Raw genomic sequence first — 17134 nt, 5'->3', positions numbered from 1 at the left:
ATTGTTATTTTAAGAAACAAGTTTCAATAAAGGGTATCAATCTTTTGCGGAAATGTCAACAAACATTTCCAGTGATATCATTTTCGGAACTGTTTTTATTTTAAGAAAATATTTCGTCTTTTATATCAATACTTACTTGTATGTTTTATGCAAAAATCATAAAACTGTGTTTTTGGGAGCAAAAATTTTCCTTAACTTTTTGAAAATTATTTTATTGAAACTTTACTTTTACTAACAGGATTCATTTCGGACTTTGTGTGAAATGTCCTGTTTTGAGATAAGTTGTGAAAATTGATTCTTATTTTTCTGATTTTTTTTTTTTTAAATTGATGAAAAGTTTTTAAAAAAAAATGTAATTGACACCATTTTTCTAACAATGTTTTAAAAAAATAATTTTTAATTAAAATTATTGATCACAATTTTTTAAGAAAAATTACAATTATTTGCATAAACTATTTTGACTGACAAAGATTAATTTATGCAATAAATTAATGTGTAAAACAAATTTTTCACTCAGAAAGTGGTGTCAATGACATTTTTTTTAAATTATTATTTTTTTCTTACAAAATTACAAAAATAAATTTTTTTTATTAAGAAAAAAGTAAATAAATAAAATTAAAAAAAAGCTAGAACATCACATTTTAAGCAACGTTTCAGCCGACTCTGGTTTAACGAACAAACTCAGTTTCTAAGTCCTCCCTAATAATGGGTTCGCCTAAATTTTATTTTATTAGTATTCCTGAATTAAAATAACAAATCTTATAATGAAATAATGTAATAAATAAATATTTATTCAACCTTTTGCGAATTTCGTGTCATTTTCTTGGTTAAATAGTTCGTTTTTTTTTCTTTTGTTTGTATAAAAAATGACTTAGTTAATCATATTTATTTGTCATTATTTTATTTTGTTTCTTAATTAATATGGCCCCCTTTACTTTTTAATTTACTTTTTAACTTGAACCACTTTGAAGTTTTTCAAAAATCTTCCGATTTAAAATTAAAATGATGCATGTAAATGGTTTATAAAAGTTGAAGATGTTGCATGTTTTAAGCTATTCCCTGTGAGTTTTAGTAATTCTCGAATTTCTAAAAAAAACACTTTCACGCATTATTTTAATTTTACGCATTGCAAGCTTTCAGAAAATGCAATACCGGAAATTTTGATTCTCAAATTCAAAAATTTTAAGCCACAAGCGAAAGCAAGAGTTGATAAATCTTTTCAATAATTCGATTTTTCGTGTTCTCTAAAAAATAAAAAGGATATGGGATTAATAGTTTCAGAGATTTCAATGAGAAGTTTACAAAATTTTATTTACTTCAGAATGTTCTGGAGAATTCGTGTGTGCTGTATGTTACATACATTTCTATACTTCTACTGATAGAATTTTGAAAAATTAATTTATAATTTTTCACATAATTTACTTAGAAGAACATACAAAAGCAAAATTCGCCTTCTGGATAAGTTGTGGTTGGTTTTTATCAGTGTTAATTTTTCCACAACTCCAAACCCGAGCTTTGGAATCGGCGCCAAATTACGATTTTTCTTTGAGCTCTATTCCTACTCGAAATTATACTCTACTATTTGTTAGCATGCGAAGTAAATTTCATTTTATGTATGCACGGTTAAAGTTAAAGGTGTATCATTTAAACTCGCATTTCATACTATATCATAACGATTAAAGAAATTAATTTTAAGAATTATGTTTTAACAAAATATTGCAAATTCCTTCTTTAAACCTATAGGATACCAGTCAACCAACAAATTTTTCTAACTCCTGCAAAATTTTCATCAACTCCGACTCCACAGAAGACATGAGACTGGCTCAGCGCGGGCTCAGATTCATGATAAAATTTTCATGAACGATTTTCATTTTCATGAATTTACTCCTTTTAAATCAAACGTTTCATTCAGTTATTAAGTATTGCAAAAAAAAATTAAATTTTATAAGGTTGGGAAAAACTACAACGATCTTCTACTTCTGTTGAGTGCTTTTGCTTTGTGAGGTTAACACTAATTGTCAAATGTTTTGGACATTAAAAGCCAAGTGGCTAGAACACAAAATGTAGCTATTATACTCGGGTGAGTTGAAAGTAATCCTATGTAGCCCCTGCGGGCTTGGGCAATACCGCCTAGAAGAGAGAAGGCCTCAGCACGGGTTACCAAAAATCAAGAAATTTGATCTGTTAGTAGTCCAAACGTAATGGCTTCTTTTGAATTTCCCCCACTGTGCAGCGTAGTAGCCCGAACGTAGTGACGTCTTTCTTAATAACCGCCACTGCGCAGTTTATGTTCGTTACGTCGGACTACCGTGATAAGGCCTTCTTTCTTCTGGGACAATGTTTCCCAAAGTGTGGTACGCGTACCCCCAGAGGTACGGGAACAGTTTAGCGGAGGTATGCGTTTTTATGCGATAACAAAAGAAAATTTCAAAATTTTTTATTTAAAAACAAAGCTAACCTTGAAAATTTAGATAACGTATTTTTCTATTGGCTACTTTTTGCAGAGTTAACAGTTAATAATTAGTGGTGTCAACAGCCAGTTGTGATTTTTAACTTTTGTGCAATTTTTTCATAGTAAAAAATCCATTCATTTTTTTATTGGTGGTTGTTTTACACAGCGTTACGAAAAATTTAGAAAGGGTACACAAACGTCATAGGTTTGGGAAACACTGTTCTAGGAGGTGTTGGCTTGGACCTCCAAAAGGGAACCCGAACTCATCTCCTGACCTCAGCCTTCCAAACCCCGTTATTTTTATTATTATTTTTATTTCCTATCTTTTCAGTATTTTGCATTAGCGTCAGGCTTTCTGAATAAATAAAACTTTAAAAAAATCAATGAACTTTTTAAAGTTTAATCTATTTGAAAAACGCTAACCTTGATTACGTCAAAAAATTTCTAGATTTAAAAAAAGGTTTCAATTTAAATGACGACAATATCCATCCGCCTTTTGATGAATTCAGAAATTGATGACAATATGCTTGTTATTTTAAGACGCAAATCGGTAATAGAATCCTGTCATTCCGGAAATCGAAACTAAAATTACGAGTGATATCATTTGTGGGAACTTATTATTTATTTTCTTTCTCTAAAATAATCATATTTTATTAATTTAATGCACTGTTAGCAATAGTTATAATTAGTATTATCATTCTTAATCAAATTCAACACGACCAGTTAGAAAATAATCTAAAGACTTTTTGCGTGTATGCCATAGGTAAGTAAATCTAAACACAATCGTTTTGCATGAATGAATTAGTATTAAATTAGCTTGAAAGAGGCAAGCGTTAAATTAGATTTTTTTATTATTATTAATTACTGTTTATATTAGAATTGTTTAAAATTATACGCTGATTAAACTTGTTTAAAATTATACGCATTTTCATACTATACTTTATTTTTGTTTACATTTTTTGTATCGTAATTAGTATTTATAATTATATCTATGCTATTGTTTGTTTTCTCTGATTTTGTATGACTTTTAGCATTTTGGGGAGGAAAATAACAATAATTATATTCTTCATTGTAATAATAAGTAGTATAAAGACTCCTTCTCTCCTATTATTTATTATTATTTTTCTACTTAAAATTTGTAATAATTTAAAATGCAGATGGCGTTCCACAATTATGCTAAAATACATCAAATCGAGTTGTCCATATTTCTTACAGCATATTAAGCCATGAAAAAATAACAAATATAAATTTAAATTATTGATTTTAGTTTCAGTTAGATTTTATCTTAGACAAAAGTCTTATTGCCAAACTTTGATTAGTTCTTTTCTTATAATTAACATCTCCTTTTTTAGCGCTTTTTTGATGAATTATATAAATTTCATCTGAAAATAATAATATCAAGTGTAACTTATTTGCGCAGTTAATTAAGAATTTCATTTTTTTTTTTAAATTTATTTAATATGCAGGGTTGCCCCAGGCGACTATTCGCAACTATTTTTGGACTGTGGCGACTTTTTTTTTTTTTTTTTTTCTTGTCTGAAAAGGCTAAAAAAGCAACTATTTTTAGGAAAACGAGACTATTGTGAGACTTTTCTGTACTCCTAGAGATATTTTTGTTAAGCATAAATTGGCTTGACAGCCTGAGAACCACGGGAGCCTCTGAACACAAAGATTTTTTTTTTCCTCCCTTTTAAAAATAAAAAAATTTGAATTGCAAATTTGAGCCATCACTTTTTAATGCGTCCGATTTGCACAGATTCCATTGTAAGTCTATTTTGCTTCATATTTGTTACCAACTAGACTAAATGGATAATGGTATATGACAATCATTTAATAAAATGTTAGTCATTTTATTGAAAATTTTTTGCTCTTATTTAGGCAACTATTTTAATATTTAAGGCTACTAAACGCAACTATTTTGTTCTTTTTTTTCTGTGGCAACCCTAAATATGTTACCATTTAAAAAAGAAAATAATTTTCTCTAGAATCAGCTGCCCAATTCGATACATCATTAACCTGCTGGTTTAAAATTCACATTTCGGTTTGAATTTAGGGCCCAACCCATAAATTAAGTATCTAGTGTATTTTGATGAATGCACCCGCATATTGTGATATAGGTCGTGTATTGACTCAGTCGACCGTTATTTATTCTTTGATCTAATTATTCCTTTTCTTTATTTCTCCGCCATAAGGGAGAAGTCTTTTGTTGTAGCATAAACTATCCATTTGCAATTTATTGAAAAACTGTTATGTTTCCCGTGTTATGAAAGGTAAATGGAATTTTAATCAGAGCATTGTTTATTTCTTTTGTCAATAATGTCTTTTTATAAGCAACCGGATGTGTAAAGTTATTTATTTAAAAAAAAAACCTTTGTTTCGAGGCACTTGGAATTTTTCTTTATTAAGTTGAATAATTTGAAATTATGTAATTTATTATGAGTTATTTCATGACGCTTTTCTGCTAATCTAAGATTGCTTTTTGAAATGGTTTATTTATTTTATCAAGCGTTTCTTATTGCTAATGCATTAGATTTTATGAACTAAGTTTTTTGAAGGTAATTTTTTTTTTCTCCTTCCTGTGTGGGTGTAATATTTTTGATATTTTCTCCCTCTAAACTTTTAATTTAACACCTAATATCTATCCCCGTGACAAAATTGCGGCGACATTGCCTTAGAACGTTACTGAGTTTTTGCGGAAAGATTTTTCATTTGGGAAGGGAAAAAATTTTTGTTTTCCTTTCTGCGGAATTTTTTTTTTTTTTTTCAGAAATGTCTTTTTTGAGCAGGTAAGAAATAATCATGATTTTTCTATGCTCATTTGAGATTTCAAAGAGAACCGCTAGAATTTCAAATTAATAACTTTAAATTAAAAAAAAAATTCAGAAATCGCGAAAGTTTAAAAGATAGTTCGCTCTAGAAATTATGTTTTTTCTTTTATTTTTTTCTGTAAAGAACACCATGTTTTACATGCACTTATTTGAGTATCTCTAGGGGTCCGTTAGCGGACCCTTCAGAAAATATTTTATCATAAAAACGGACCCTTCACTAAATGATTTTTCTTTTAATCGGACCCTTCACAAATTTGTTTTTCTTCATTATTGTTTCGTTTATCTAATTAACCATTCCCAAGAGAAACATTTTTTTTTAAAATTATAATTTTATAGTGTTTTCTTTTATAGTGTTCCCTACTATTTGCACAAATTCATAGAAGCAGGACCCTGGTTGAAAGAATGTCACTTAACGTTTATTTTATATTCACAAATTACCAGTAATTTTTCACTATTTTACAAAAACAAGACCTTTCACAAAATGTCTGGACAGACCCCTGATCTCTTTTTTTTTTTTTTAAAGAGTGTAAAATTTTTATTCGCGTGATTCATGACCTTTATTTTTGAAATTACTGCATGGTTTTTACGATTTTTAATTTATGTACGAATTTTAATTCATCATCGTTTAATTTATTTACGAATTTTAATTTGTGTAATGATTTACAAAATTTGAAAGAGGAAATAATTAGTGCATTTTTCCGCATGCAAAATACGAGAATATCGATTATAATATCAGAATTTAAAAAATATTACTTTTACAATTAAATTTTTTCTTATACATTTGTATTCTGTACTTTTTTTCTGTAAACACAACGTTTCTGTTACTTTATATTAGTAATAGTTATAATTACGATCACAGAAACCCCGAAAAAATTCTGCCCACATGGATATCTATTATTTTATGATGAAAAGCATGGGATGATGAAAAAAAAACTTCTTTTTAAGGTAAATACTGATCTTAAGGTTCTCAGGTGCTCCCATCATATCTCTCCTCTTATATTTTATTCTAAAACCGTCGTTGAACAGCCGACCCAATTTCGGGTTTACGACTACCAATGTTCAACTTCGTAGCATTGTAATTTTGAACAAATCCAGAAGACAAGGAAACTCCTGGATGAGTACCCCCCCCCCAGAGGTATGATTTGTTATGGGAACATGGACTACTTTGTGACTCAACAGGTTTAACTGCATCAGTCACCATTTACTACACGGGGAGTCTTCGGCCGGCAGGGACCGATCCCGCGACCTTTTGAACGTGGGCCCAGTGCCCTACCAACCAGGTTATCCCGGCCTCCTCCCCTTATAAAGATTTTACATAGCGTTACGGATTTCCAGCTAACGCTATTTGAGCTTCCCTTCGCATGCGCATAAGTTTTCCAACAAATTACTAAAGAGTGAAAAAAAATCAAGTAAGAATTACGGTTAATGTCAGGGGTCTGTTTAGAAGAAATTTGGGTCCGTTAACGGACCCTTTACAAAATATCTTTTCATAAAAACGGACCCTTCACAAAATATTTTAACTTAAAAACGGACCCTTCACAAAATATTTTAACTTAAAAACGGACCCTTCACAAATTTGTTTATCTTCATTATTATTTTGTTAATCGAATAAACCCTTTCCAGGGCAGAAAACAAGAGATGGATGTAAATGAATTAAGTTTTGTCTTCGGCAGACGATTCTTCCATTATTCGTCCGAAATGAATATTGTGCGTTCAGCAGTAGAGGCCAAATACCAAATATTTGTATGTTGCATCTCTAATTTAGAAGCAGCAATTGCTGTTTATTTTCTAAAATTTAATTTTTTTAATTATAATTTTACAGTGTTGAGCATAATCTTATATGTCTTTACAATTTAAAAACTCCTTGGAAAGGTTTTTTTTTTGCAATAACGGACCCTATTTGCACAAATTTATAAAAGCGAACCCTGGTTGAAAGAATGTGAGTAATTTTTTCACAATTTCACGAAAAACGGACCTCTTACGAAATGTCTGGACAGACCCCTGAGTGTATAACAAACGCTATGCAAAATATCTGTATCACCCTTTGATAAGCTTACTTTGAGTACGCAATTTTTTTTTCATGTTTAAAGCATAAATGTTATTTCCAGCAATAAATATGGGGGGATATTTCCATGTCGTGATCTGTCGCGCCAACTACAATCGCCAAGGTGCCAAATAGATTTTAAACTAGCAAATTTTATTTTAAAAAAAAACCATGTCGATGTTTTCCCAGGGTTGGCTACGAGTTATACATTTCGAGTTGGTCCTTTTCTGTGATGTTTTTATTCATTTCTCGCGGGCCGCTGCCCGGAAGTTGCCAAGACTTGGCGGTTATCCTGCCACAGATCACGATACGGAAATCTCCCCAAATATGGGACATCGATAGCGAAATAATCACAGAAACTCATATAATTCAGGAACAGAGTATAATTCTGTGATATCATTGGAAGGTTAAGGTGTTTTATTACTCCCTTGCTGTACCTTACGCTTATCAATTAACCTCTAAATGCCAATCGTTATAAGAGTGGGGGGAACTACATTTTGTCACCAAAATACTCAAGCAATTGATAGATTAATGAAAGTAGATGATCCCGTTCATCCCAGTCGGTCTAACATTTCTATTGAAACTATTTCGTATTAAAATAATACAATTTAATTCACGGAAATGACAAAAATAGACTTGTAAATTCTGTTCTATGCGTTCTCGGTTTTCAGGACGGGGGCACGATTTATGCTAATTAAGGTGAAAACGTTTCTTTTTAATTTGTTATTTACTTGTTACTAGTTTTTAAAAACTGAAATTCCAAAATTTGGTTTTAGTTTTATTATCTCCACTGTAGCCGTTTTTAAAAGCTAAACTTCCAAAATTTGGTTTCAGTTTTATTATCCCCACTGTAGCCGTTTTTTAAAACTGAATTTCCGAAATTTGGTTTTAGTTTTATCTCCACTGTAGCCGTTTTTAAAAGCTAAACTTCCAAAATTTGGTTTCAGTTTTATTATCCCCACTGTAGCCGTTTTTGAAAACTGAAATTCCAAAATTTGGTTTTAGTTTTATTATCTCCACTGTAGCCGTTTTTAAAAGCTTAACTTCCAAAATTTGGTTTCAGTTTTATTATCCCCACTGTAGCCGTTTTTAAAAACTGAAATTCCAAAATTTGGTTTTAGTTTTATTATCTCCACTGAAGCTGTTTTTAAAAGCTAAACTTCCAAAATTTGGTTTCAGTTTTATTATCCCCACTGTAGCCGTTTTTAACACTAAGCATCAAACACTTACTAACCTATTTCTACCGTAGCCGGTCAAATAACCGGAATTTATGTTTCTTGATTGAATGTATGAAACATGGATGTTAGGAAGGAAATAAACTAAAAAAAACTTTTTACAAAATGTGTTATTACATTAAACAAATATTACATTAAACAAAATTTTATATTTCCAAATTTTATGTACTACAAACACAAAGAATAAGAATTTTTATTTCATTGCTCAGCACATTTTTTACATATACAGGGTGTTTCCATTAGACATTTTCCGCAAATATATTTCTTCTAGTTATTATTATTTCTATAATTCTTATAAGTATGTATAAGAATTATAATTATTCTTATAATTAATATTATTTCTTCTAAGAAGTTGTGCTATCTTGATTGTTCCGACATTTTTCTGGGTAAAAACTTAACAGTTTAGAAATGAAGTAAAGCTATCAAAATAAAATATAAGCTACTTACCAAAACATTTGCTTTTTGTCACTTTTTCTGACACAAGAATGCCAATTTAAAAATTTAGGTACTTTCTTGAAATTTGAATTCAGTTATTCTGATTGAACTACGCAACAGTCTTTGCAGAAATGTGTAACTAATCGAATGCAATACTTTGAGCCCGCATTACATTGTAATTTCTGATCCGATAACCTTATAAGGTAATAAATTATTCTCCCGGTCAAATGACCAGTTGTGGAAGCAAACGAAATACAAAAAAATAATGCTAATGGAATATTAGCTGTAAATAATTGTTAGAAAAAGTCAGGAAGTCAAATGCGCAAAAACGATAAGATAAGCGCATTTTCGATGCAAAAGTTCTTAAACGGTCATTTGACCAGTTATGGTATGTATAGTGTTAAAAGCTGAACTTCCAAAATTTGGGTTCAATTTCATTATCCCCACTGTAGCGTTTTTAAGAACTGAACTTCCAAAATTTGGGTTCAATTTCATTATCTCCACTGTAGCGTTTTTAAGAACTGAACTTCCAAAATTTGGGTTCAATTTCATTATCCCCACTGTAGCGTTTTTAAGAACTGAACTTCCAAAATTTGGTTTTAGTTTTATTATCACCACTGTAACGTAACGCGCGTTTAAAGAGGAGGCACGTTGCTTTTATGTATTTTTTGTTCGCTCATTCTTGTGGCCTAATTCCTTCATTTTTTTGTTCCAGGTACAATGCTGGTGTTCTTGCTCTCTCTCTCATCCCAAATCCACCAAATCCTCTCTCAGGGTCCTGAGGGATACTTCACCAGTTCATCTTACGCATCCCTCAGCACCATGTTCGATGTTCGAGGCAGGACTTCTTTAAGTTTTAGGACTTGTTCTAGTGGACAATTATTGTACCAAGAAGGAAACACCGGTGATTTTGTGAACATGACACTCTTGCCTTCGGACACTCTAGAGTTCTCGTGGCAGGTGAACAGGCTTCGCCATTCCGTGACAGTGGGTGCCAATCTCATAGACAATCGCTGGCACGATGTCGATCTCATCTACCAGACAGGATCTGTGACTTTGTATGTGTCCAGGAGTAGTGTGGTGGTGTCCAATGGCACTCACAACAGCGATCTGTTCGACCTGAGGCTGGAGAGCTCCCATCCTCAGTTGCTCGTTGGAAGAGGCTTCACTGGGTGTGTTCTTCAAGGTGCTGGTGTCCTCCTCAACGATTCCAGTGTGTATTCTTATGAAGTGGACTGGGGAAGGTGTCCACTGCCCTTGACTGGTAGCTGCGGTAGGTTCTTTTTTTAAAAAAACTATTTTGGAGAGGAAAACAAAAAGAATGTCTTGTGGCGTAACTTCCACTATAAATATTAAGCACCTATTTACTAGTATCTAAGGCATGTTAACTCGAATCTATCTTGAGGTACCTGAAGGTTGACATAATCGATAATAATATCTTCTCATTGGTGACCCGGACGTTATATGAACTCGTTAACATCGATGGATGGTCCACGTTAAATAGTTGATTTACTTAAAATATAGCTCTCAAAAAAAGTCTGGTGAAGTAAATAAGTCTCCCGGTCAATAAGCAACATTGAATGAAAAAAATAATGAGCAAAATGATATAAATAAACAAAAATGGAGAAAAAAATATAATGTGCAAAAAGATATAAATAAAAAATAATAGTTAAATAAATAAATTAAAAAACAGCAGAAATCAACTAGTGGTATTCGATTCATCGAATTCTATCACAGATAAAATTGTGGAAGGGGAGTAATGTGGCGTAACTACCACTACAAATATTAAATACCAATTCACTAGTATATAAGACATGTTAGCTTTATTCCACTATGAGGTATCTTTCGATAGATAAAGGTTGACATCGTCTTTAAACTCTCCTCAGTCTTAACAGCGTTTTTCGTGAGTTAACTGTCTTACACTCGAGGTAAAGCTACTGTTTTAAACATTTACAAATACAATATTGCCGTAAAGAATTATCTAAGCTTTGGAAGGAACAAATAACTTTAATGTAAAAGTAAATTTCGAGGTGTCTGCCTTCCCACCTCATAATTCTTGATGGTCCCATCGAAATATTTTGATGGTTTATTTTGGGTTTCAGTACAATTCATGATGGTCCAACATAATTTGATGGTCACAATCAACTAACATTTTCCATTCTACAGTCATGGTATTTGATATGCCAACAAACTTCCATGATGAATAATGCTTCTTTAATTCTAAAATTGAGATAATATTGAATATATCTTCCCTTTATTTTGCACTTAAGCTTCGCTTTTGTATTTTAAATTAAATTCAACTAAAATTCACAATTGATATTTTTACATATTTTCGTTACATTTGGGTAGGCACATTTCGACATTTTCTTCTTTTAAAAAAGGTACCGTCAGAATTGCTGTAGACCAGTGGTTCTTAACCTATGGGTCGCGACCCACAATTGGGTCGCGAAGCATATTTCTTGGGTCGCGCTGAGTCGAAGCAAAAAAGTTAGTAATACACCAAATAATAAGTAATATCAACACCTCCTAGAAGAAGTCATTGTGGCTTACTCAGCCTAATTTTGACTTTTTTTGGGGTCGCGACATGAACATATTTCTCAAATTTGGGTCGCGGCTTAAAAAGGTTAAGAACCACTGCTGTAGACTATTAATACATTCATGATTCATCATATTCATTATTTAAATAAATAATAATAACATTCTGCGAATAACAAAATGTAAAATTAGTTGAAATATTTTCTATTTAATATCACTTTTAATTAATATTTATTTTTTAAAACTTGTTTTTTTTTTTTATTTAATACAGTATGACTTAAACAAAAATATTTTACATAATTTATTCACTAAAAATATTGAGAGTAATTTAATGAAAGTAAAGGCTTTATTTTGGCGAACATGCGCTGGTAAGTACGGTTACTACAAGTATTCAAAATACCCCCTTGGCTCCATTTCTCTGAAGCTTGGTCCAGATGTGTAAATATGGAAGAGGTCAAAGGTTGTTATATATCTCACAGTTTCCCCCTCTTGCGCAATTTATGTTCATTCATCATTCCATGATGAGAAATGCTTCTTTAATTCTATGATGGTTAACCATCAAGCGAAAGTTTGATTCTCATTAACCAACAATCCGTGATGGTTCCAACTATACATTTCTATGATGTTTTAATAGGAATTCTTGTTTGATCTCAGGAATTTGGACCATCATAAATGAGTCCGAAGTCCTACGTTGGAGTGATGGTGGTTCATGATTGTTCCAACATTTGATTTGAACAAAGCATCAAAACAAATTGCTATTCTTATGTTGGACCATCATAAATCAGTCCGAATTCCTACATTGGGGTGATGGTTACTTATGTTGGCTACCTTCAAGATTATGTTGGTCGATCAATGGAAAACCATCAAAAATCTTGACTTTGGTCACGGCACCTGCCTCTTCAACTAAGTTTTTTGCCATGGACAACGAATGAATTAAGTCTGAGTTATAAGTACAATAATGGTAATTGTAAGCAGGGGTCTGTTTAGAAGAAATTTGGGTCCGTTAACGGACCCTTCACAAAATATCTTTTCATAAAAACGGACCCTTCACAAATTATTTTAACTTAAAAACGGACCCTTCACAAAATATTTTAACTTTTAATCGGACCCTTCACAAATTTGTTTATCTTCATTATTATTTTGTTATTCGAATAAACCCTTTCCAGGGCAGAAAACAAGAAAGATGGATGTAAACGAATTAAGTTTTGTCTTCGGCAGACGATTCTTCCATTATTCATCCGAAATTAATATTCCGCGTTCAGTATAGGCTAAATACCAAAGATTTGTATGTTGCATCTCTAATTAGCAGCAATTGTTGTTTATTTTTTAAAATTTAATTTTTTTAATTAAAATTTTACAGTGTTGAGCATAATCTTGCATGTCTATACAATTTAAAAACTCCTTGAAATTTTTTTTTTTTTTTTTTTGCAATAACGGACCCTATTTGCACAAATTCATAAAAGCAGACCCTGGTTGAAAGAATGTGAGTAGTTTTTTCACAATTTCACGAAAAACGGACCTTTCACAAAATGTCTGGACAGACCCCTGGTAAGAAAAAGACAAATTCCGAATAATATAATATATTTACAAGAAAGAAAAAAGAATACAGTCGGACCTCTATTTAACGAACTTCCTTTTTGCGAATTTCTCTATTTTACAATTTTTTTCGAGGAAGCAAGAACATTTTAGAAATTTCTTCGTAAAATAACTGCCAAATAGCGAAGTGAATTTTCTATTTAACGAACTTTCCCTATTTCTCTTTCCCTATTCCCTATTTCTCAAAAATTTTCAGAACATTTCAAACTTGTTAATGCAATTTATGGGCAAATGACCTTGAGTTGATTTTCGAAGCCGCCAACCATTGGGAGAAAGCATTAAAATCCCTTTCTCTTTTTGTTTGCATTTCAAGCGAAAAACTCAGGCAAAATTAACTGATTTTTATCAGTGGCAATTAAACCTAAGAACATATGTGGTAATACATGTTTAAAATTACTTTCATAATAAAAGCAACCATAATTTTATACATAAATTTACCTTTTTTTAGTTCAAAATGTCAGTAGCATGATAGTGTAACACTGGATAATGTTTTGCTCAATTCTTGCTTTCCATGCAGATTTCTTTTATGGTTAAGATTTATAAAATAAATAACAGATACTAGTTTACAAGATAAAGTTGTATCAATTGCTACTTTACTTATGTCTAGTGTTTATGAATTTAAAACCTGTTTTGTGTTGTTTAAGTATTTCAAAAGATAATTTTCTATTTAACGAATTTTCCATGTAACGAACTTATTATCGGGATTTAGCGACTTAGTTAAATGGAGGTCCGACTGTATTTACAAGTAGCGAATCGAATGAGATGTTCGCAATTAATCAAAATCACTGACTAATACGGGGGTAGACTACATCATCCCTCCCTCCCTATTGGACTTCACAAGTGCACATTAGGACGACTCGTCTATTGGAATTAAATATTAAATCAGGAAAGAGCAAATACGTTTATGGGTTACGAGATTTACCAGTCGTGGAGTTTTAGCACTGGATTATGTGACCGAACATACTCATTTCGTAACGCTCGTCGGTCAAACTCGAAATAAAGCTTTCATTTTATACCATATGTGCTGTGCGGAAAAATAATTCAGCAGTCTCTAAGAGTTATCATATTTAAAAGAAAAATTTCTTTTTAAAAAAATGCTAGTTTAAATTGATTTTTCAATTCATACTATTAGTTCACTATTAGATGACAATTGATGTTAATACAGTTTTTTGAAATATTAATTCATTAATTAAATTTAAATAATTAATTTTAGTTTTATATGGGATAAAAAAATTTTCCTTGTTGACCTAAGTAGGAGTTGACATTAAATTTTTGTTTATTTTCTTCTTCACATATTACTCGCTTTTTTCAACTAGATAAAAATTATTAAAATCAATGAATCATTCATTATTAAGTTAGTTTTTGCCCAAACAATGCAGAATATTACAAATTTATCAGTTATCAAAACTATTGTTTTATGATAAGAATATTGGGATGATTCATAATATAATTGACAGTCTTTTATTAAACGGGACATTGTTTAAATGATAAGCACAATTTTTAGAATTAAAGAATCGGCACCTGATTAACAATTAACTTAAATACCGTAACTTGGCATTTATTTACTTTTTTTTTTTTTTTTTTTTTTTTTAAGGAATTCTTCGTTGAAAACATATTGTTTAACAAATCTGTTTTAATTTTTGCACCATTGCAATCTTCATTCAATCCACTCTTACACTTACGACAAATCTTTTTGTTTAAAGCCATGTTTTCTTTTAATTTTATAGTTTACACTTCTTTAGAATTTATTTAATCGATGCTTGAATTTTTTGAAATTTAAAAAAAAAAAAAAAACGTCTGAAGCATAAAGATATTATATACATAGTTTCATAAATGGAATTTATGTTTTTCACGTAATACATGTAATTGTCACTTTTCAGAACTTTAAGTAATTTAAAGTTTTCAATAGAATATTTCAGATTCTGTCTACCTTAATTATAGCTTTCCATTTTAGAACGTGATTTCGGTAATTGCCATATCGCTATAAGGGCTATATTTTAACACAGTATCATTTTTTTAATCCAAAAATGCAGTGTCCTAATTCTCTTTGACACTGTTAAAATCTTTTTAGAATGTCAATTAGTCATTTAACATTGCAGATAAAAGTAAGAAATCTCGTGAAAACGTAACAATAGGTTGTAATGTCAATGGGATACCTGCAAGTGACGTAGTGTGAGTATCACGATTCTGATTGGTTGTTGAAACGTGGTATTTGTTTACGTTAGCAACGGTTCTTTTCATGTCAAGTATCAATTCTCTTAAGTGACACATTCTAAATTCTTTCACAAAGATTCTTTCTCAAAGATTTTGATTCTTTCACTACGTAATTTTTTTACTTAACACAAAGACAGGTACTAAGCCATGTAGAACATAAACAAACTAATTAAATATAAAAGTTGTCATGTCCGCAAAGCAAAACTATATCACGGTTACTATAAAATACATAAACAAATAATAAATGTAAGTTAAGTAAGAGAAGTAGACAAGGAAGATATATATTTCAGCTCATTCGATGTGAAATACGGCTTTGTATTTAATTAACTTATCGTTAATTAACATTCTAACTTTTGTAGAGAAACTTAGCTCAACTTAAATACGCCATTTTGTTGACAAAGATTAGCTGGCGCTGACCGAAGAAAGGGAATGTCTTTCTATGGTCTATTGTGTTTGTCCTAGTTTGTGCTACCCTCCCTAAAATGCGCCATTCTTGTTTCCTAAGCACCAGACGGTCTCAGACTTAGTGGCGGGGGGAGTTCTTAGCTTAGACAAACTATATCTATTACTTCAATTCTGTTTCGAAAAAATTTATTCAATAAATAGCTCATTATTTCTTGTTTGATTCTACTTAATATAATCATATTATGACACCAGTCTCGGATAGTTAAGTAAATTACCCAAATTGAGTTAATTTGTTCTGACCTAAAACAGTATGATGAGGGCTTATTTTAAAGGAGTGAGATAATGTGTTCATGCGGGTCTTTATTTACCCAAATGTTAACCACATTATCACGCATTCGAAGTACTGATTGACTTTTGTAGTGTTATCTTTTATGTAAGGCTTGGAAAATCGTATTTTTCTGGGGGTTTTTTTCTAAATTTTTTTTCTTTTTTTTTGTATTTTTTATTTTTATTATCATGAGTTTAAGTTAATCTGGGGGAACACAACCTTTGTTTTTGGCCAATATCATTTCATATGTCCCGACCATTCTTTTTTGTGTAGACATGAAGGTTTCAGATTTTTTTAAAATTTGATTGATTTTTTTCCCCCCGTCAAGTTTGTTCATTTTTGGTTTAAAAAAGCATTAAATTTGCGTGGCTATGACAACCGTAGTTATGAATGATTCTTGATATAATGGTATAAAGGAAGAAATTTAGTGAATATGCATATAAATGAGTGAATTAATGTTAATTTAATTTATCTTTAATTTTTTTTGGCTAGATCCTACCTAGAATAGCCCTTCCCGTGGTCATTTTTTGTGGCGATTTTCCCGTGCCAAAGAAAGTTTTTGAAATCTCACCAAGCTTAGGTTTCCGGGAAATATTTCGGCGAGATTGTTTTGAGCGTATAATCACATCACCAAAATTCTTAAACCTGATTGGTTATTTGATATACCTACGCGAAAGTTGGATTTCATTAGTAAAAAGGTAAAAGGGTTTAATTTTTTCGATGGATTAAATACGATGATTTTATTTAAAAGATGAGCCATCAGAGTAATTTAAGTTTTTTTTTATTCTATTAAAAATATTTTAATACATTTGTAATAATTTAATTTTTTTTTAAAAATAATCAAAAGAGTTTCAAAAAGTCGCCAAGAGGGCTATTCTAGGATTTTACCAATTTTTTTCTTTTTCTCTCCCTCCTTCTTTTTTTGTCAGATTAATTATTCATAGAACGTATTTTTTTATACTAGTCAGGGGTCTGTTTAGTAGAAATTTGGGTCCGTTAACGGACCCTTCACAAAATATCTTTTCATAAAAACGGACTTGATGACCTAAAAAATCTCATAAA

The 17134-nt window shown here is 31.0% G+C and overlaps 1 protein-coding gene across 1 annotated transcript in view; it reads left to right on the top strand.

Moving 5' to 3' along the window:
• Positions 1-17134, top strand: part of LOC107453618 (cell polarity complex component crumbs) — a 115636-nt gene that overhangs the window by 51173 nt on the left and 47329 nt on the right. Inside the window, exon 2 of the mRNA XM_016070499.2 lies at positions 9710-10267. Coding sequence (XP_015925985.1) covers positions 9710-10267 — 558 coding nt within the window. The remainder of the gene's footprint in view (positions 1-9709; positions 10268-17134) is intronic.

This window comes from Parasteatoda tepidariorum, chromosome 5 (assembly GCF_043381705.1).
Source record: "Parasteatoda tepidariorum isolate YZ-2023 chromosome 5, CAS_Ptep_4.0, whole genome shotgun sequence".
Taxonomy (NCBI): Eukaryota; Metazoa; Arthropoda; class Arachnida; order Araneae; family Theridiidae; genus Parasteatoda; species Parasteatoda tepidariorum.
This window is presented reverse-complemented; position numbering and strand designations above follow the sequence as displayed.